The sequence below is a fragment of the Kwoniella bestiolae genome, chromosome 2 (genome assembly GCF_000512585.2).
Source record: "Kwoniella bestiolae CBS 10118 chromosome 2, complete sequence".
In the NCBI taxonomy this organism is placed as follows: Eukaryota; Fungi; Basidiomycota; class Tremellomycetes; order Tremellales; family Cryptococcaceae; genus Kwoniella; species Kwoniella bestiolae.
Window position 1 is genome coordinate 521,069 of NC_089242.1, and position 19,002 is coordinate 540,070.

Sequence of the window (19,002 nt, forward strand, 5' to 3'; positions counted from 1 at the left end):
CGGTGTGATGTCTATCGTACAGTATGTTGTTTTTCGAGTCGATATTGTGATTGTGAGAATTGATACTCCGACCTTTTCTATGGAGCCTCAAGTGAGAATGGTCGCATCCTTTGAGCATTGACGACTACTCGAAACAGGTTCATGATATATCTCATTACTTCATAACTCATAACATGACAACATATAATAAGAGTATATACAATATGCAAGGTATACATACTACATCGTTCAACCCAATCTCCTTTTCTTGCCTAAGCCCTTGAACGCCTATGATAGATTGAACAAAACCATCAGTATGGTTAAGGTCCACGCTGCTCATCAAGTAAGAACGGAAACTCACAATATCATCATCGTCATCAGCGGGTAACAATCTCCTTCTCCCGATCTGCGAAGCCTGCGTTCCTATCCCTCTCGTACCAATACTTGAAGCTTGAGTAGTAGCAGTCTTTCGTCTACCAGATGTAGAAGGGGGATCATCACCTTCCAACGTTCTTGTTCCGGTACCAGTTCTAGCCTGAGTAGCAGTACCAGTAGTCGTTCTTCCGCCCCTAGATTTCGGACCAGTACCTGTCCCCGTCGAAGTACCCCAATCCAACCCCTCGTCAATCTCTTCATCCGAATCTTCCAGTACTACAGGTTCATTCATCTTCCCTCTCCCACCTGTAGCTCTGGTAGATCTGGCCGCGCTGGTGGTGGTGGTAGTAGCGACACTTTCAGCTTCACTAAGCACACTCTGAGCTCTCGTACGTCGTTGAGTGGTCGACACTCTCGGAGTTTGAGTTTGACTTTGACTAGGTTGAGTATCGGGTACACGACTTCGCTGTCTGCTTCGTGAGGTGGAGGGTGGCTCGTCATCATCTTGATTGACCTGAGTACCGAGTAATCGTTTTCGAGATCGAGGGAGTAAAGGCATATCTTCGTCTTCCTCTTCGACTTGGGTGGCTTGGCCTCGACCTCGACCTCGAGAGGGCTTGAGGGTCTGAGTGGGCCAGTATGCTATGGGCAGAGCAGAATAAAAGGTCAGCTTGTTGATCCGTAGAAAACATGAGTTGGCTCAGTCCATAAAGGCGGGATGAAGCATCTCATCACTCACGCTCGCCCATCTCCGCGTCTTCTATAGTCGGACCAGCCAAAGCCAACTGCATAGGCTCACGTCTAACAATATTTTTCTGCGAGGTGTCACGTTGTCAGCTTTCCAAGGGCCAGAGACAAAGTTCAGGGCAGCTGATAGATCAACAAACCTTTTTGAATTTCTTGAAATTCGGTCTTCCATCTTCCACCCTGACCACCTCCCTATTAGCCTGATCATTCTTATCCCTCCTGAACAGATCCTTCCTGACGATCTGAATGAAGTTCCCCCTCAAATCATCATCGAAATCGTTCAACAGCGCATAATCAGGTATACTAGCGTTCCACTCGTTCGCCTTGACCACTGCGGAGGATCCATTCGGTTTTGGTATTCTCAGTTGATTGAACACCTTGTCCAATTCATCGACTGCCGATCTCGCTTTGGTAGATTTCTTGATAGCTTGTAAGAAAGCCTCGTCTTTACTTGGTCCTGACGTTGTAGCTACTTGAGATTTCCCTTTGGTGGATTTTACAGGTGATATATGCTCTGACTTGGCCGATCTTGATGTTGGGACCGATCGATGCTCCACTTCCTCCTCTTCTTCCGATGGGGATCTGGCTCTTCGGCGTTGAGCAGGCGGAGGTACGATACTTTCTTCCGAAGCTGCTCTTTTCGTTCGTGAACTTCTACCATTACCTCTGCTTCCATAGGTATCATCATCTACTTCCATGGCACTGCCTTCCCTCCTTCGAACAGTGGCGGAAGACTCGGCCTCATCTGATATTCTAGTTGCTGTTCTAGGCCGTTTGGAGGACAATGACATCGGAGCGAACGAGCCAGTCTTGGTGTCTTCATAGAGTTGTCTAATATCCGCAGCTTTTTCTTCATCCTTGAGTGATTGTTCGAGGTTGATACTGGTATCGGCGATCTCTTCAATCAAAGAAGGTTGAACCCCACCTGCTCGACGTTTCAGACGAGATGATGTACGTCCAGGTGCTAGCGATTGCGAGGGCATCTGTACGTACGGATGGTAAGCTAGGCTATAGTAGAGTCGTCTACCGGGAAGCTTACTATACTGTCCGGTACCATAGATTGAGTCTGAGTCCTTTGTGTCGCTGGCACGACCGAAACTTGACTGAACGCAGGCAACGAATCTTGAACAAAGCTAGCCTGCGAGAAAAGCGGTTGAGAAGGTTGACTAGTTTCGTCTTCGGTATTGTCGTGACTACGTGGCGGACTTTCCGGAGTGGTAGTAAAATCTACAGGTTTACCGGCTCGACGTCGAAGGGGCTACAAATATGGGGACATGTATCAGCTTTGGTCATGTGCTCGTGTAGTCAAATTCACCTTTTTCACCGTAGCGACCGTTTCAGGCTCGGGTGTTCTCTCCTTCAGTAGAGGCGATGTACCTTGTCTTGTCCTTCGTTGCAATCTAGATGGCCTCGACTCGGCAGACGGGGATCGAGCTGTCCTACCGATACCACGCTCGGTCTCATCGGGGAAAGTAGAAGGTATGAAATCTGGACGGGTAGATGCTCCTGCTTGACTCGGGCCTGGTGTCGGTAACACTTGAGAACTTTGAGGTTGATGAGGAATATCGGGGACAGTGAATTGTGTGTTTGGTACAGACGAAGATATTCGATCTGCAGAATTCATTCGTCAGAATCATCTTCTGACACAAGCTTCGAGTACATATGCTCGCCTTTATTAGCAGAGTTTCCACCTTGACCCACATTCGAAGCGAACTGGGTAAGATATTCCTGCACTGATCCCATATTGACGGAAGCCCACAGTATACCACCATGAGAGTGATATAATTTCAATCTAATGATATCGCGATCAGCCAATATAATTCACCTGGATGATCCAACCAACTCACCTATGACAAGTTGGAGTCACAATGGCGGTATAATCTATACCCTTCTTCTGCAAATCCGTCTTAACAGGTGAAAACCATACCACAATTGCTTGTTCCCTCCCTCCGTGACTGTCCACATAGCTAAGCCAAGGTGCTATACGATCTGCAAAGTCTGGAGCAGTAGAGAGAGGTTTGGTTAGGACATCCATATCTTGATAATCCGCTCCCATAGCAATAAGGTAACGTTTCTCGGCTGATTGCTGGAGATTCCAAAATCATCAGCAATCACTACTTGACTTGGAGAGATCTAGCTGGAGATGTGCTTACCGTCCTTCCCCTCAGGCCCATGATCTTCCATCCCTTAAACATTGTCTCTCTACTCTTATCGGGCAACCAAGCCTTTCTATCTTTCCTAGTTGCTTGTAGAGTAGTCTCGAAATCAGGTTGGAATTGTTCCGCATCTTGATCAGGTAAAGCAAATGAATCTTGAGAATCTGCCATTTTCTTCCAGCATGCTTTCAAGCGATTTATGATAGCGTGTAAATAAGAGGGTAATAGTATTCGAATTGCGAAACATACTGCATAATTGCAGTCTACGTTTGATCGGTAAGCTGCTGAAAGTACTATGGTGGGTCGTGAAGTGGTATCGAATGATTGAGTCCAGCCGATGCCTGATTGTCATGCTATTAGTCAGTATATAATCGTAATGAGCAAGAAGGAAAGGGTATGAGGAAAGACATACAATATTGGCGTAAAATCGTGTTGACCTCGTCACTCTCAGCTTTGAACTTGTCATATTGTATAATAAGATCCCTCCATTCGGCGCTGATCAAGATATCCATGAGTCAATCAGGTAGTCTCCATTGAAGAAAGGCTGCTTCTGGTGTTTACCAGAGTACCTGAACTCACACGAACCACATCCCCTCGACCAACTCTATCCCATTAACACCTTCCTCCAAATAACAGCCCTGCTTATCCTTGATCTCAGTAATTTCATAATCTTCTCGTTCTATCGATCCGATATCCGATAAATCAATCAGACCGAGAGTTTTGATCGTACCGTATGCCCCTGACTTCTTAGGTTCCAATCTCCACTTCAATGACGGTGGTTTCGTTGGCTGATTGACATATATCAGCGTAACGTCATGGATGAGCGAGGGAGGAATGCCCACCTGAGTAGGATCCCAGTGATCTACCACCAAAGTACCTTCCCTAGGTCTGACATGTTTACTTTCGTATCGTATATCGCATGATTCATCCCTCCCTACGATATACTCGCTTCCTTGTTGAAGGGCGAATGTGAACTCTGCGATCATTCATGTGTTAGCTGTGCTAATTGGGGCCAGAGATCTAGCTCACTATTCTGTCCGTGGACTGGTCCTATGGCTGTTATGAGCCACATTCTCAGTCCGTCTCTGCACCCTGGTAATAGTTGAGGAAGAAGAGGAAGAAAGCGAGAACAGATAGACCCAAGGATTATGAAGTGAACCTCTTGATTAAACCCAGTCAACCGACACTATATACTCAGTATATTCAGGAACAGCAACAACATCACTCGACTGCCACGGAGATGCGCTCAATCTCCGTTATACCCGTCAGTCTCACTATACACAACCGGTAAAGGCAAGCGTCGTTGTGCGTCAGTCCACTATCTACTTATATCTCTCTACTTCACTTTTGCCATTTTTACTCCCTAAACAACGACCATCATAAAGTACATATCTCAGAATAATCCTCGCTCCCGGAAAGCTCGAACTCGTATCTCACCAGTCGAAGCATCGACCTACACACTCGCTTCTGCCCACCTAACTCACTCACCACTCCTTTCAACCCTTCCCACCTGCTCTCACGATGAAATCAATCAACCGATGGATATACGGTCCAACACCCGAAGAGAAAGTGAGGGGATGGCAAGCGAAGCTCAGACAGCAGGAGAGACAGCTAGACAGGGAGATACGTAATGTACGTTCCGCATCCAACTTCATCTTCCCATCCTAATCATTCGTACGTATCTTCCTGGATGTTGACCTCCTCCCGATGCATTTGGTACAGCTCGAAGTGGCAACATCCAAATCTCGAATAGAGCTCAAACAGCTAGCCAAGAAGAACGATGTGAAATCTGCCAAATTACTGGCCAAGGAGATAGTGCGAGCGAACAAGCAGAGAGATAGATTGGAGAGCAGTAAAGCTAGGGTCAGATCGGTCGGGATGCAATTACAGCATCAGTTGTGTGAGTGGATCTGCTCACTGCGAAGTTTGGCAAAAGTGCTTTACGTGGTTTGGTCGGGGCTGATGTTATATGCGATATCAGCCATGGTGAAGGTGACGGGGGCATTCCAAAAATCAACGGAAATCATGAAAACCACCAATGCATTGGTCAAGCTACCTCAGCTGAGCGCTACGATGCGAGAGATGAGTATGGAGATGATGAAGGTGGGTGCTTTTTGTTTCATCTACACACCCATACTATCATCCAGGGTATCTCAATCATCTCCAGATCACACCCCTCGCCAGTCATAAGCTGATCTCTCTTGGTAAACTATAGAGCGGCATAATGGAAGAGATGATGGAAGAGACCCTCGACTCGGTCAACGACGACGAGGAGTTGGAAGAGGAAGCAGACGCTGAGGTCGATAAGGTCCTGTTCGAACTGACAGACGGTAAATTAGGACAGGCTGGTAAAGTCGGGGATGCCTTGCCGGTGAGTGAACCTTCCTATTTGTCTTACATCATTCCACCGGTCATAAATCTGGATCTTATGACGGGTGAATATTGTATTATGTCCATTCTTGCCCGCTGATACTTGATCGTGACTACATAGGAGAACAAAGAAGACGAGGAAGAGTCGGAAGAAGAGATCCAACGTATGCGTCGTGAGATGCAAGAGCTGCTTGGTTAGGGTGAGGGTCATGAGTGATTTCAGAATACACGAGATGTGGATAGAATGGCAGAGGGGATAGACGAGCTGAGGGACTCGTTATCGATATTGTAATATTATCTTATATTCCGTGATTCTTGTGATAATACGATAGATACCACCTGTGTGATATGATATGTACAAGTATACTGTGCAGTTCTCATGTCCCGTTGCTCGCATTGCGATAATGAGCTATGTTGAGAATCTCCAATAATTTGAACCTGAAGACATCCTCCCTTCCGAGATAGGAGGAATGTAGTCTTTCGTACCATATATCACATACCGTCTTCATCTATTTACAACGCCGTCAATTAATCCACCGACACTCCATGATCCCTCAATTCATCCTTAGCTTGACTGATCTCCCTTAAAAGACTCTCGTACGCTTCAGGTGTATCGTGGAACCTCACCAGGCCTAGACCAAGAGATGAGAGGGAGTAAGAGCCAAAGGTGACCAATAACCAGAATGGGAGCTGTAGTGTTGGCGAGGTTGAGGTATTAAGTTTGACCAAATATCGTCGGGATGATGACATGGAATTGATGTAGGTGCATGCGGTGAGGTAGTGAATTACGATGAATCGGTATATGATACAGTCGTAGAATGACAAAGGATTAAGGTATGGTATAATCAATCCCCACATCAGCAATCCTCGCTCATCATGCACGGTACAGAGTGGATGACTCACGACAGGCAAGATCTGATCAGCTATCTCCTGACTTATAAGCGGTACAGGGAGGATGTGAACCAGAGCCAAGAGGTAGAGGATGATGGAGGGGATAGCGAGAGTGACGAATTGAGTTCCTTTTGACATGATGGGCTGGTACAGTCGTGATCTAATCGTGGGTGTGCGATCGTTTTGTCGTCCGTTCAGAGTGATGTCTCTGACAGTGGGGATGATCTACGAGCTTGATACAATTGATAGCGATGCAGGATTGTTATATGATGTTTGGTTCACAGGTCTATCTGGACAGACAACAGTGAGATTAATTCATCGTTGTCACGTCACTCAGCTTCTCGTGTAGCGTGTAGTGTGGCGGCGATCGCCGGTCGCACTCTTCGCAGCAGACACAGTGGCATATAGAGTAGTAACAGGAGTGGATCCTTCCTGAGTTTGCATTCTGGTCTGCACTGAGGAGGGATATCCGCAAGCAAGCACATCCATCTCTCAGAGACATACAGGATGCTAAATTGATCGGTATTACACACTATCGAATGATGTGTAGATGACTTGTTCCGATCATACTCAACTCGGTGCCACACCTATGCCTATGCACGGAACGTTGATTTACAGCCTCTCTCCAAAAGCCTTGTACCATATCATCCTTCCAGATCAGTATAAGGGCATTCATAAGACGATCATCATCCTCATCCTTTGAACAGACCATCGTCATCCCATAACAAACACCTTTGAAGGTCTTCTCCAGCCTTCCTTTGATCCATCTGTCCATCTTTCCAAGGATGATCCACTATCCCAACACTAGTCCCTCTTGTATACGTATCATCATACTGACCTCTTTTGATTCATACAGCAGGACAACACCAAATAGCATTTTACCTTTCTCCCGTCCAAGCCGGGGAACGAGCCAAATGAAGGGATGTACGTATTATCCCACAATCCAATGGACGAGATCTTTTGATGAGTCAATGGCGAGAAGAGAAAGGTTGGATCTTCCAAACTTACGTGAAAAATGTGTGACGACATTGAAATTTGTGGGATGAAAAGTGTTCACTGGATGGGATGCCATGAAACCTATCTGCAACGAATACTTGATATCGTTTCGTTTATCTATTCCTAATCATATCGATCGAGTCGGTATTGCATCACATCGCATTGCATCACCCTCAGATTGATCCTGAGATATAAATCACATTGATACAGACTTTGATAGTCCACAACCAATAAGCCACAAATAACAAACTCGACTTCTATCTTACAGTAAACTCAATCTTGTCGCCACCCCAATGCCAATCAACGTAACACCCACGCCTATCCACCCTCACTCCCTCCCACCAATCTCATACCACCGCGGCTGTTCACCCATGCCTACCACAGGCCCCGCACGCGTCATCGACATCCTCCCTCCCAAACCACACATGCCAGGATCAGTCCTTCCCAACGGGCTGCGTAATCCGTGGGCACCCTATTCCGGGGAAACGTACATCCCCGCATCGGAGAACGTCGTGGCTATGCAGAATCACAACCAGATGGGGGGAGGATCAATCATAGCTGGTGGACGATCGGGTAGGTCTATGATTGCTCCGTCCTTCGCTGGAAGTGGAATGACCTTGCCGAGGGAGGATGATGGATGGAGTGGTTCTCTCGGACGAGCCCATCAAGCTCACGCGCCCGACCCCTCTTCGGTGGGTGCGATTGGACCGACACCCGTGCTAGGTGCGAATGGGAGTCAGGCAGGTTGGATGCCCGCTTCATGGGGGAATCATCAGAGGATGACTCCTACCATTGCTAGTGGATTGGCTCATAGTGAGGTATACCCTGCTTCACCCAGTTTGGGATACAACCAGCCTTCTCCACCTAGAAGGAGGGGGAGTGGCGGTGCACCAGGAGTGGAGGGGTGCGAGGAATGTCAGTTGGGTAGATCCCGTTCGTACTCTGCCGGGTCAAGACATCATAGGAAAGTATCGTTCTCTATGGGTAATAATAGTCCGAGTCCTTTGAGAAGGTGAATGGATGATGCGATTTGGTCGAAAGAGGGGTTGAGATATTAGGTAACTTCAGGATTCTGATGAGTAATTTGTATATCTGTAAAGTTAGCTGTAGGATAGGTTGTATTTCTGTGAGATTAGCTGTACACTAGTTGTACATTTGTGTTGCATACTGTACCGACCAGAATAAGGAATAACAAAGTAAATGTACTTGATGTCATGTACTGTGTAAGATTCATGATTTGTCGTGATACATGCTGAGTATGATGAGGTGGAGACGACACCTCCGTCGAGATTTTGGGAAACGATAGTCCGACAACTCTAAGCCTTCACAGCTTTCTCTTCTCGTGCAATTTCGAATGGATCCCTCACACTCCCAGTCTTCTCTCTCCATTCCTCGCTGCGGGTATTGTCAGAAGAGAATCACAATTAGCATTTACACTTTGAGAACCAAGTATGACTAGCCAATCTGGCGAGACCAGTGAATAACGGTCATCAACTCACGCAAAAGCAGATCTCAAGCCATTCATCCTCAGCTGCAGCCCATCCAACTGAGCAGCCAAAGTCAACATTGCCTGTTGGTGATTCTGGATAGTCTGGGCAATAGCTTGTGGAGATGGTGTATGAACTTCCGATGATAGGGACACGATGGCTCGGTTGAGTTGCTACATGTCAACAGATTTAGCATTTGCTCGGCTCTCTTTCAGGTGTGAGGTCGCTTTTAATGGCCGTGAGGGAGCCAACTCACAGATATGGTCTTCTTATACCTTCCTACCCTCTCTTCCATCTGATCCGCAATCTTAGCGAAGAACCTAATTGTCACCATGATAGCGAGTTAGCTTTCAGGTCCCTTGTGTTTAAGAAAACCAAGTCTACAACTCACTCCTGGGGGAACTCCCTATATGCGCCCAATCTCACTTGACCCATCCTTCCTTCGGCAGATCTATATACATCCCAGATCTCCTTGACTCGTTCGACATCGCGTCCTTCGTTGATCATCCGCTCTCGAAGTTGAGTAAGGGAGGTGGAGATTGATTTGAGGGTATGTGAGATTGCAGAGTGTTCCTATGAGGTCATAGACAAGTCAGTACAGTGTCAGATGATGAGCAAGCGATCTCGCTCACCTCATGAGCAGCCTTCACATCCAAGCTAGTTTGCCAGATCGCTCTTCCCAATCCCTCAATGTTCATACCTGATCCCTGAGCTTTTTGCGTTTTGATAACGGTGCTACACGTCGATTGTCAGTCAAGTGCATTCTCTCCTATGAGAAAAACCGTTGTAGATGAAGAAGGTGGACCTTCCCTGCGTAAATGAGTGAAATGGGAGACGACAACTCACTCCATCTGCTCAATGTATTTCTGCACGCCCTCAGGCAACTCCGAAAACTTCGTTGTCTTACTTATACCTCCCCCATTATTCTGATTACTCGTTGAAGTCTGTAATTGTTGATTCTGCGTGTTACTAGGAGCGGTCTGACCAAACAAGGAAGAAGATTGAGGTTGACCAGCTTGACCGAATATCGAAGATGATTGTTGAGGCTGTTGCTGTTGGTTGGTTGAGCCGAATAAGCTATTTTGTTGGGGTTGTTGAGTTGACGATTGAGCATTGGTCGATCCAAACAAACCTCCTCCTCCGGTGGTAGACCCGAATAATCCTCCTCCGGTGGTGCTAGGTTGTTGAGTGGTGGATCCGAACAAACCTCCTCCAGTAGCTGGTTTTGCTTGGTTGGTAGATCCGAATAACCCCCCTGAGGTAGCAGGTTGAGGCTGAGTTGAAGTAGATCCAAACAATCCTCCCCCACCAGCAGCAGGTTGTTGTGGGGTAGCAGTAGATCCAAACAGTCCTCCACCTGCAGCAGGCTGTTGAGGTTGAGTAGTAGTTGAGCCGAACAGACCACCTCCCGTTGCAGGTTTAGCACCAAAGAGGGAAGTACCAGCTTGACCTGGCTGCTGTTGACCACCTAAACTTCCGAATAAACCTCCACCTGAAGTAGCACCTGTGGCGGTAGCAGGTTGAGAGGTACTGGGATTACCGAATGAGAATGGTGCTGCTGCTGTCGAAGGGGTCGTACCTGGTGTGGGATTGGTAACTGACAATTGAGGAGCAGAAGGTTGGGTTGTGGAGGACGCTCCGAATTTGAAGCTACGAGTACATCATGTCAATCAGCTAGGTCATACAGGATAGATGGTGGACTGAGTTAGCTCACCCTCCGAATGACATGGTGATGTGCTCGATGTATGCTTCCAGTGGTAAGTGGTACAGAGAAAGATGAGAGGATCAAGATTGCAGCATGATGTTTTTGGGGTCTATATGTGGTCAACTCAAGATGCAGTAGTAGCAGTCGCGAATGAACTGTTACGTAACACGTCGAGTTGGCCACCGTTGACCGCATGATGCATGACATTGACACATTTGATCATTCCTCTTCCTCTTCCTCTTCCGCTTCATCATCTCAATCCAATCTCCTCCTTTTGTATCTTCTCAGATCGCCCCTCCTCAGACCAGCGGCAAGTATACTCTCAGGATTGTAACGACTTATAAATACCCTCAAACAGCTGGAAACTATCGAATCCAATCTCAAAATGACAGCTCAACCTGCTAGGACCAACGGTGATGTCCCCCATTCCTCAACGGAAAAGACCACTCCTTCTTCCTCTACAGCTCCTAGGGTAGTACTGGCAGGGAAGACAGGCAGAATCTTATGCGTAGCGGATATCCGTGGTGATTGTAAGTCAGCTGTTTCACCGGGACCAAGAGCATAGCTGACCATCGAACTCACCTTCCTTCCTTGGTGGTGATCATGAACACGCACAGACCACGAGTTGAACAGGCTCATAAGAGAACATGAAGCTACTGCTGTCATTCATACTGGTGACTTCGGGTTCATGAACGCAGACAGTGTAGAACGTATGGGAGATAGGTAGGTCAAATCATCTTCCACCATCTGCCCTCTTCATGCCGTATGATGAAAGGCCATCGAGGAGGAAAGGTATCAGATCAGCTGACGGTATATCGTTACATCACGTCTACATAGAATTTTGCGACACCTCATCACCTACTCGCCATTGATACCACCCGCAACTCGAAATCAACTACTATCCAACGAATTAGACACAGATAGAAAGTCATTGATCGAACAACTGAACAACTCTTCTGTACACTTCCCTCTCTCCCAATTTCCTCATCTCCTCTCCGGTGCAATCAACTTCCCCGTACCTGTATTTACGGTATGGGGATTGATTGAAGATGTTAGAGTGTTAGAGAAGTTCAGGACCGGTGAATACGAAGTGAACAACCTCTTCATCATCGATGAAGCTACTTCGAGAGTGGTGGATGTTGGTGGATTGAAGTTGCGATTGTTTGGGCTGGGTGGTGCAGTAACTCCTCATAAGATGTGTAAGTCAGCTTAACAACCTATGTGTCTCGTCATAGAATTCAGCTGATAAGGTGTATGTGCAGTCGACAATGGTATGTCCGTTGATGAGCGTCTCCTACCATACCGCGCTGACAATCATTTCAGGCGAGGGATTCGCTACCATAGCTGGTGGATCTGGTACGATGTGGGCAAGTGCATTGCAGATGGGAGAGTTGATAGATACCGCTCAACGAGTAAGTAACATCGCATAACCTACTCCATTTGGGAAGGAAGACTGAATTTAATGGAACCTTTCAGGTATACGACGCATCCGAAACTCGTCTTTTGATCTCATCAGCACCCATTCGTAATGGACTGTTATCGTTGATCGCCAACGCTTTGAAGGCCGATCTCACCATATCAGGTGGTCTGCACTGTAATTATACGCTCCTTCCGCTCACTGAAAGAGATGGTAACATTGACGACACCCTTCTTAGTCCGATATCCTGTCTCCTTCAACGAATTCTCGATCCATGAGAAGTACGACCAATATCAACAGAAACTACTGGCCGCTTCTAGTCATTTCAACGAAGTGTACGATGCTGTACGAGATAAAGTGGATAGTAGCATGAGGTGTGTTTGGCACGATACCTTTGTAGGGAATCTCAAGCTGATCGAGTCTTCGCTTAGCGAGCAACAACAAGCGCTATTGAAAAAGATCACCTCTGCTGTTTCGAAGATGCCTGTAGAGACAGATCACACATGGACAAATACATGGAATTGGATTCTCTCGTGAGTGGCTGTTGCCCAGTGACATGGATCTTCCTATAGCTAACAAAGCCAATAGTGATGCCTCGTGCGGCCATATGGTACTTTCCATCACCGATAGCAGAGTATCAGCGGAAACAAAGACAGCTGGTGAGTTGCTTGCTCACTATAATCGTCACTGTAAGCTGCATGCTGACGCCTCGTAGGCCTTAACTTTGCTCATCGAAGTGGACAAGGTCCTGCTCCACCATCAGCTCCTATCCTCGCGTCCACAGCTGCCCCCATCGCTCGACGCCCTGATGCTGCGGAACAACCCAAATCCATTGCACCTACTCGAGCACCTCTCGGCCCAGGCATTGCTACCGCAACCAAACCTGGACAACCGTCTAACACTGCACCAACTGGTCCCAACGCTTTCAAGAACGGCTTGAACCGAGCGAATTCAGGTCGACCTCTACCTCCTTCTGCCACTACAGCTTCACCTGCACCTGTAGCCCCTGCCTCTTCCACTGCCGCTACGAACGGCTCTATCCCTGTCAAACCTCCTACTCAGCCTCGTGGAAGAGGTGGTAACATTGCCGGTCAAGCATTTGCAGCTGCTGGCGCGGTGAAGGATAAGATCGTCGAGGCTGTTAAACCTGGTTCTACTTCTACTACGAAACCACCACCTTCTGGACCTGTTAAACCCCCAACTCCAGTTACAACTGCCAAGCCTGCCACTGCTTCTACCGCTTCTTCCGACAAGACCGTCAAGGATGACACCAAGAAGGTAGCTGCGGCGACCAACGATGCTTCGACTAACGGCGCATCAAGCGAAGCTGGAAACACCTCAACAGAGTCTAAGGAAGGTGTCAAACCTGCTCATAGTCGAGAGGGCTCGGGCGAGGTGAGAAGCAAGAAACCAACCTCTTTATACCTCAAGGGATTGCCTGTACCTACCACTGAGGAGGAGATCAAGGGTCTGTTCAAGGATCAAGCTGACAAGGTGAGTTGGCAGGGGCTATATATAGCAACCCAATGATTTCAACTGACTGACAATGTATCGCAGATCGTCCAAGTCAAGATCATCTCCGATAGACTGACGAACAAGCAAAAAGTCAGTTTCGATTTCGTGGGGTTCGCCTAAGGACGTGAAGCTGACGTATGATTGCAGGACTTCGGATACGTCGATTTCGCAAATGAAGAAGATATGAACTCTGCCTTGAAAGTCGCTGAAGGGGGAAAGATCAAGGATGCAACAATCTCAGTTACGGTGTCCAACCCTCCCGCGAGGTCTTTCGTAGATAGTGGTTTCAGGGGTAGAGGCGGTCGAGGCGGCTCGAGTGGGTTCAGGGGAGGTAGAGGTGGACGAGGATTTGGGTCGATCAGTGGTGGATTGGGAAGAAAGGATGTAGGCGAGGGTAAGGAAGGTGGTAGTGCTACACCGGTGGCAGCGGGGAAGAAGAAGGAATAGGAAGCGTATGACACTAGAAGGACTTTGATGGGATGAAACGATCGCCTTTTTGGGGGAAGAGAGTCGAACGTGACTGTACAGCAAAACAACAGAAACGAAAATCACATCGAATTAAAACAACATTTTGTACAAAGGTAAAGTATATTCAGCTTACAGAATTAGAGGTAGAGGGAGAGAGAAGGTATCATACTTGCAAGAGAGATATTGAATAGATAGAATAGGGTTGATTGAGGGGGGGTCTCATATTCGCTTACTCTCAATCTTCTTTCTTGGTCATACAGTCCTTTTTCGCCTCTTTGATTCCTCTTGGATTGAGGGGTTTATTCTATTTCATTTTCAATTATATCTGGCATTTCTACGTTTATTATGTGTATATAGATTATTAAACTCATCATGCATTATAAACTACAATAAACGTTCTAGCCATGATGGGCTGTTATACCTGTGAGTGTATCCTTCGTTGATATCTCTTATTGCACGCAATCTACCGCCATGATGCTGTCCATTTCCTTTCTCTCGATCACGATCACAGTGACAGATCGATTCTCACTTTGATCTTGACTCATGCCTTTCGCCTCAGTATCACGATATCGGTATCATACTTGTACTGGAATATGCCTTTCTGCTCCCCACCATCCAAAACAAAGGAACGTGAATTAGCTGTGCGAACTCGTGCAGACGTGGTACAAGGAGAAGGAGGAACACAAACACTTACATCCTTATCTACCCAATCGTGTTGAGCATCTCGTACGATCCCGCGTATCTGAGTTTCCAACTTTTCTCGATCGGCCGGTGAGAGATGGGCAGATGTCAAGTATGATTTGGAGAATAACCTGTCAATAAGCTAAGTATTACCATGGTAAGAGGAAATCAGCATATACATTCCCTTTTCATGAAGGACAATCACTCCAATGATGACTTCAGAAAAGTCAAATATCGTATCCCACGCGAGACCAACTCACTTCATCTTCGCTTATCCCCGTTCCCCAAGTGGTAATCCACTCCTCCTTCTCCTCAAACAACTCCATATAAGCTTGCGTCTCGAACATTTTCCTCCACAGTCCTTTATAGTACTGCGGCGAGCCCAGATCATACGGCTCGTACGAATCGCGGATCTCGCCTTGCCAATGAGGTTGGCGGGACTCGAGGTTCCATATGAGGATGAGAGGTGCGGAGGGACGGAGGTAGGATGATATCTCGCGCTGCGATAGAGCACCTCAACTTAGTATGTTGCCCCTCGACTTTACTGTGAATGATATAGGGTAGTTATGAAGATAGACGAGACCAAACCCACCAAAGCACCCTCATGATCATCGCACCAATGCCACGCCTGCGCAACTACCACCCCATCCACCTCACCCTTCTTCAACCCGTACTCCTCCACCTTGTGAAAATCGTCAAAAGCACCCTCAACAACTTGCACCGTCTTGCCCTCCAACGCTTTCTGAGGTATCTTGCTGTGTAATCCGTTTGACCAGGTCTTCCTCATTCCTTGGGAAGGCTCGATCGAAACCAGCGTATCAATTGGGAAATTCGGGTATCCGCTTGGAGCACCTCCATTCGAAGCTGGCGGCGGAGATAGGAGGAGTCTCGTGAATATACCTGTCCCCGAACCAGGCTCGATGATCTTCCACCGTTCGCCTCCTGAGAAACGAGAGATGGTCTGATGGATCTTGTGTAGTGCGTCGGGAGGGTAGGACGGTCTAGCTCTGTCATACTACACAAGAGATCGATTCATCCTTCTCAGATATGATATTACCTAATGGTGGGATAGGTCAGGTCACTTACCAGGTCGTTCGTACCCTCTCCAAAACCGGAGATTGCGACTTTATGAACAGTCGATCTGGCCAGATTCGACAACAGACCACCTGTCGTACCGCTGCTATTCCATCTCCTCAGATGTGACACACCATTTATCGGTATCTGACGAGTCATCCTAGAACTTCTTCCGACCAGGATGCCTGTCGGACTGGCCAGACTTTCAGGTAGACGTGTAAGTATGTTCCTACTCATGATGATCGACAGTCGATAATTATAAGATCACGCGGTACTAGAGAAAGCTAAAGCCAAATGAGTGGTATGAGAGAGTAAGAAAGACGAGAGGTTGATGGACTCATGACTCTCGAACGATTCTCTCCTCTCTTTCATATTCAAACGGACCGGATATGGCCGATGGTCAAACAAGTCAAGTCACCAGCGCGTAGTGTCATCACCCGAAAGGGCCAAAGCATCGTACTATACATGTACCGACGAGTCAAGATTACTGACCAATTCAGTTCGTTTGTGTGTGCGAGCAGACGGAGCAGAGACAGATTTCAACCCCAGCCTCAAGTGGAAGCACGTTTTCTGCATGAACAACAATGCCGTATAATAAAATGCTATTAATGATATACTCTGGTCCTGTTTGTTCGCGCGGGCTCATGATCGGGAAAATGGGTCAAATATACAGAGAGGAGGAGGAGAATAAGCAAGGTCGATGGTGCGTTGAAGAATTTGTCTATGACAGGAAAAGAAAGAATGGGTATTTGATTGATATTATATACACAACAGGTTAAGAAAATGGGATATGTATTCCGATCATGGCAAAAGGCAAAAGAGAAATGTCCGTTCAAAGTCATTTGACTATAAAGCAGTCAAAGTCAATCCTACCAATCCTACGAAACCGCTCAAGAGAGCAGTAGATAATTTCAGACCTGCTGAAACTACCGCCGAGGATTTGGCAGCAGCGTTCTGTTGACTTGATGAAGCGGTTGTAGTTGATTCTTCGGAACTGTCCGAAGAAGTGCCATTGACATTTCCATTGGTCTTGGGTTCGGACGAAGTGGTCGAAGATTTGGGTAAGACCGAGGCGGCGGATACTGGTTGAGTTTCGATTTGACCGGAACCAATCATGATCATCTTACCCTGCGAGGCGACCCCGTCGACGGTGAGGAAGATCATCGCTGGACCAGGTTGGAAGATGTTCGCGTTGGGTGGCATCTGAGAGACGTGCAGGGTGATCTCACCGGTCTCAGAGTTCTTAGTGTATGAAGTTTCCAATTCCAAGTATCGTTGACCAAAGTTGATGGCGTGGGTGGAGAAACCAGTTCGGATGACTACGACCTTGGTGTTTGACGGGTCTGAAGTAGAGTTTTGTGGGGTGTAGGTGAGATCCCATGAATCACCGCCGTATGAGAGCGAAGTGGGGAAGGCAGATGGGACAGGTCGTTCTTCATTGTACCACAGGGGGTACCATTGTTCCACTTCGTATGATGTACCCCACTGTTCAAAGGTGACATCTTTGTTGGGGTTGGAACCTGAGATCAAGACGGATGAATCGGGAAGTAAGATGGCGGTGGAGTGGTACATTCGTTCTTGGACTGATTCACCGAGTCCGTCTCTCGACCACCTTGAGCCGGAGGGTGCGGAAGGGTTGTAGATGGCAGGTTGGTAAAGTGGTGCTTGACCGTATGATTGACCGATGGAGTATTTCTCATCACCATAACCGGCGGTACCCATGTTGACACCGTTACCCATCCAAAGGGTTCCATCAGGCAACCAGATAAAGTTACCCATACTTCGTCCTTCGGGCATGTGGTCGTCGTCTACATATTGAGGATTGGCATCTTCTGGAGAGATTCTCACACAAGTATCATCGGCTGGAACAGCGGTGACGTTGAAGCCTGCTCCACCGTCGGATGACTTGTTGAAAGGTGCGCTTGAGCCACCACAGAAGAGGAGAGAGACGGTGTAGTTGTTGGCAGGGGTCAAAGGAAGCATGGCGGTGGCGGCGGAAGCGGGGTAGACTCGGACGGAGTAAGGCATGTCGGGAAGAGGAGTTTCGGTTCGGGTGTCCATGTCGTATAAGATGGTCTTGTAGGCGGCTTGCAAGAAGAGTTTACCATTGGGTAAGAGGTAGGTGAGGGGGAAGAGGTTGACGGGGACGGTGTAGTTGAGGAAGTCCATGGGGATACCACCTGATGATTTCTTGGGCCAGTACTCGTAGGTGGGGTTGTTCTGCACAAAGGTCGATACGTATCTGTGTATGGTGTAAGTTAGCACAAGCCTCCTTTGGATGAGACAACAACATGAAGCGGAAAGGGGATCATCCACTTACCCTCCATTGTTATCACCACCAAGGACGATGAGGGATCCATCACCCAGTATCTCTACAGAAGGGTACCATCGTTTTCCCTGTCGACAAGCAAACACATATCAACACTGTACATATAGCTACATTCAATGCGGAGAACTAATGCACTCACAGACATGGTCAAAGCGTCACCACCTTCCTGCCATGCGCAATTACCATCGTCGCAAGGGGTCAACAATCGGATGGCAGCACCACCATCAGTGTTGAGGTAAGGGTTTTTACCACCAGCATCTTTGGTAGCAACACCTTCATATGTTACAGGTTGATTACCACCAAAGACAACCCATGATCCGTTGGCGACTGTCAAACCAGCAGCACAGAATGTGTTGGACGAAACGGGCATGGCTGTAGCGGAGTTGGAAGAGAGGTCGTATGTCGTTCCCCATGCTGGGTGTGTGAGACCATCAGAGTTGGTCACCAACATGGAGTTGTTCTCGGCCTCTAACGGAGGAGTACGAGTCAGTATGGGTTATCATCGTCAACGAGGAGAACTCAGGAAGAAACGGTCCACTCACTGTCAAGTATATACACCGTCTTCTCAGTACCCAAAAACATCATCTGCGCCGATACACCAGAATCACCGACAATCTTGAATCCACCGGGGACGGCCCCCGCATCTCGTTCACCTAACACATGGCGAGCAGATAAATCACGATGCCTTACTTGTCGTTCTTTTGGCTGGAGGTTGGTGGATGCAGAGGTGGAAGCGATAGAAGAGGCGAGTAGGATAGAAATGAATGTGTTTATGGTTGCTTTGTTGGATCTCCTAGAAGGTTTGATCATTT

The 19,002-nt window shown here is 47.5% G+C and overlaps 8 protein-coding genes across 8 annotated transcripts; 3 read left to right on the forward strand and 5 right to left on the reverse strand.

Moving 5' to 3' along the window:
- Positions 1-228: 228 nt before the first annotated feature.
- On the reverse strand, positions 229-4,329 carry I302_103332 (uncharacterized protein; the record flags this gene model as incomplete). Its single annotated transcript, XM_065869652.1, has 13 exons — positions 229-267; positions 341-996; positions 1,094-1,169; positions 1,242-2,084; positions 2,141-2,359; positions 2,417-2,712; positions 2,772-2,893; positions 2,949-3,187; positions 3,255-3,598; positions 3,670-3,752; positions 3,837-4,045; positions 4,100-4,233; positions 4,287-4,329. 13 exons carry the CDS (start codon positions 4,327-4,329, stop codon positions 229-231), a joined length of 3,303 nt encoding a protein of 1,100 aa, XP_065725724.1.
- A 449-nt stretch (positions 4,330-4,778) lies between these two features.
- Positions 4,779-5,826, forward strand: I302_103333 (uncharacterized protein; the record flags this gene model as incomplete). Its single annotated transcript, XM_019188705.1, has 5 exons — positions 4,779-4,889; positions 4,980-5,157; positions 5,239-5,360; positions 5,473-5,628; positions 5,749-5,826. The coding sequence occupies 5 exons, from the start codon at positions 4,779-4,781 to the stop codon at positions 5,824-5,826; spliced, it is 645 nt and encodes a 214-aa protein (XP_019048267.1).
- Positions 5,827-6,155: 329 nt separating this feature from the next.
- On the reverse strand, positions 6,156-6,656 carry I302_103334 (uncharacterized protein; the record flags this gene model as incomplete). The annotated part of the gene is made up of 2 exons (XM_019188706.1): positions 6,156-6,317; positions 6,531-6,656. 2 exons carry the CDS (start codon positions 6,654-6,656, stop codon positions 6,156-6,158), a joined length of 288 nt encoding a protein of 95 aa, XP_019048268.1.
- Positions 6,657-7,807: 1,151 nt separating this feature from the next.
- Positions 7,808-8,530, forward strand: I302_103335 (uncharacterized protein; the record flags this gene model as incomplete). The annotated part of the gene is made up of 1 exon (XM_019188707.1): positions 7,808-8,530. One exon carries the CDS (start codon positions 7,808-7,810, stop codon positions 8,528-8,530), a length of 723 nt encoding a protein of 240 aa, XP_019048269.1.
- A 300-nt stretch (positions 8,531-8,830) lies between these two features.
- I302_103336 (uncharacterized protein) lies at positions 8,831-10,729 on the reverse strand (the record flags this gene model as incomplete). The annotated part of the gene is made up of 7 exons (XM_019188708.1): positions 8,831-8,909; positions 9,014-9,174; positions 9,258-9,321; positions 9,393-9,574; positions 9,634-9,736; positions 9,848-10,651; positions 10,716-10,729. The coding sequence occupies 7 exons, from the start codon at positions 10,727-10,729 to the stop codon at positions 8,831-8,833; spliced, it is 1,407 nt and encodes a 468-aa protein (XP_019048270.1).
- A 362-nt stretch (positions 10,730-11,091) lies between these two features.
- Positions 11,092-14,085, forward strand: I302_103337 (uncharacterized protein; the record flags this gene model as incomplete). Its single annotated transcript, XM_019188709.1, has 11 exons — positions 11,092-11,236; positions 11,324-11,429; positions 11,544-11,905; positions 12,030-12,118; positions 12,183-12,300; positions 12,362-12,497; positions 12,555-12,656; positions 12,712-12,782; positions 12,839-13,617; positions 13,681-13,728; positions 13,786-14,085. 11 exons carry the CDS (start codon positions 11,092-11,094, stop codon positions 14,083-14,085), a joined length of 2,256 nt encoding a protein of 751 aa, XP_019048271.1.
- A 562-nt stretch (positions 14,086-14,647) lies between these two features.
- On the reverse strand, positions 14,648-16,098 carry I302_103338 (uncharacterized protein; the record flags this gene model as incomplete). Its single annotated transcript, XM_019188710.1, has 5 exons — positions 14,648-14,707; positions 14,801-14,929; positions 15,048-15,287; positions 15,380-15,802; positions 15,874-16,098. 5 exons carry the CDS (start codon positions 16,096-16,098, stop codon positions 14,648-14,650), a joined length of 1,077 nt encoding a protein of 358 aa, XP_019048272.1.
- Positions 16,099-16,707: 609 nt separating this feature from the next.
- Positions 16,708-19,000, reverse strand: I302_103339 (uncharacterized protein; the record flags this gene model as incomplete). The annotated part of the gene is made up of 4 exons (XM_019188711.1): positions 16,708-18,103; positions 18,182-18,258; positions 18,330-18,658; positions 18,733-19,000. The coding sequence occupies 4 exons, from the start codon at positions 18,998-19,000 to the stop codon at positions 16,708-16,710; spliced, it is 2,070 nt and encodes a 689-aa protein (XP_019048273.1).
- Positions 19,001-19,002: the final 2 nt, after the last annotated feature.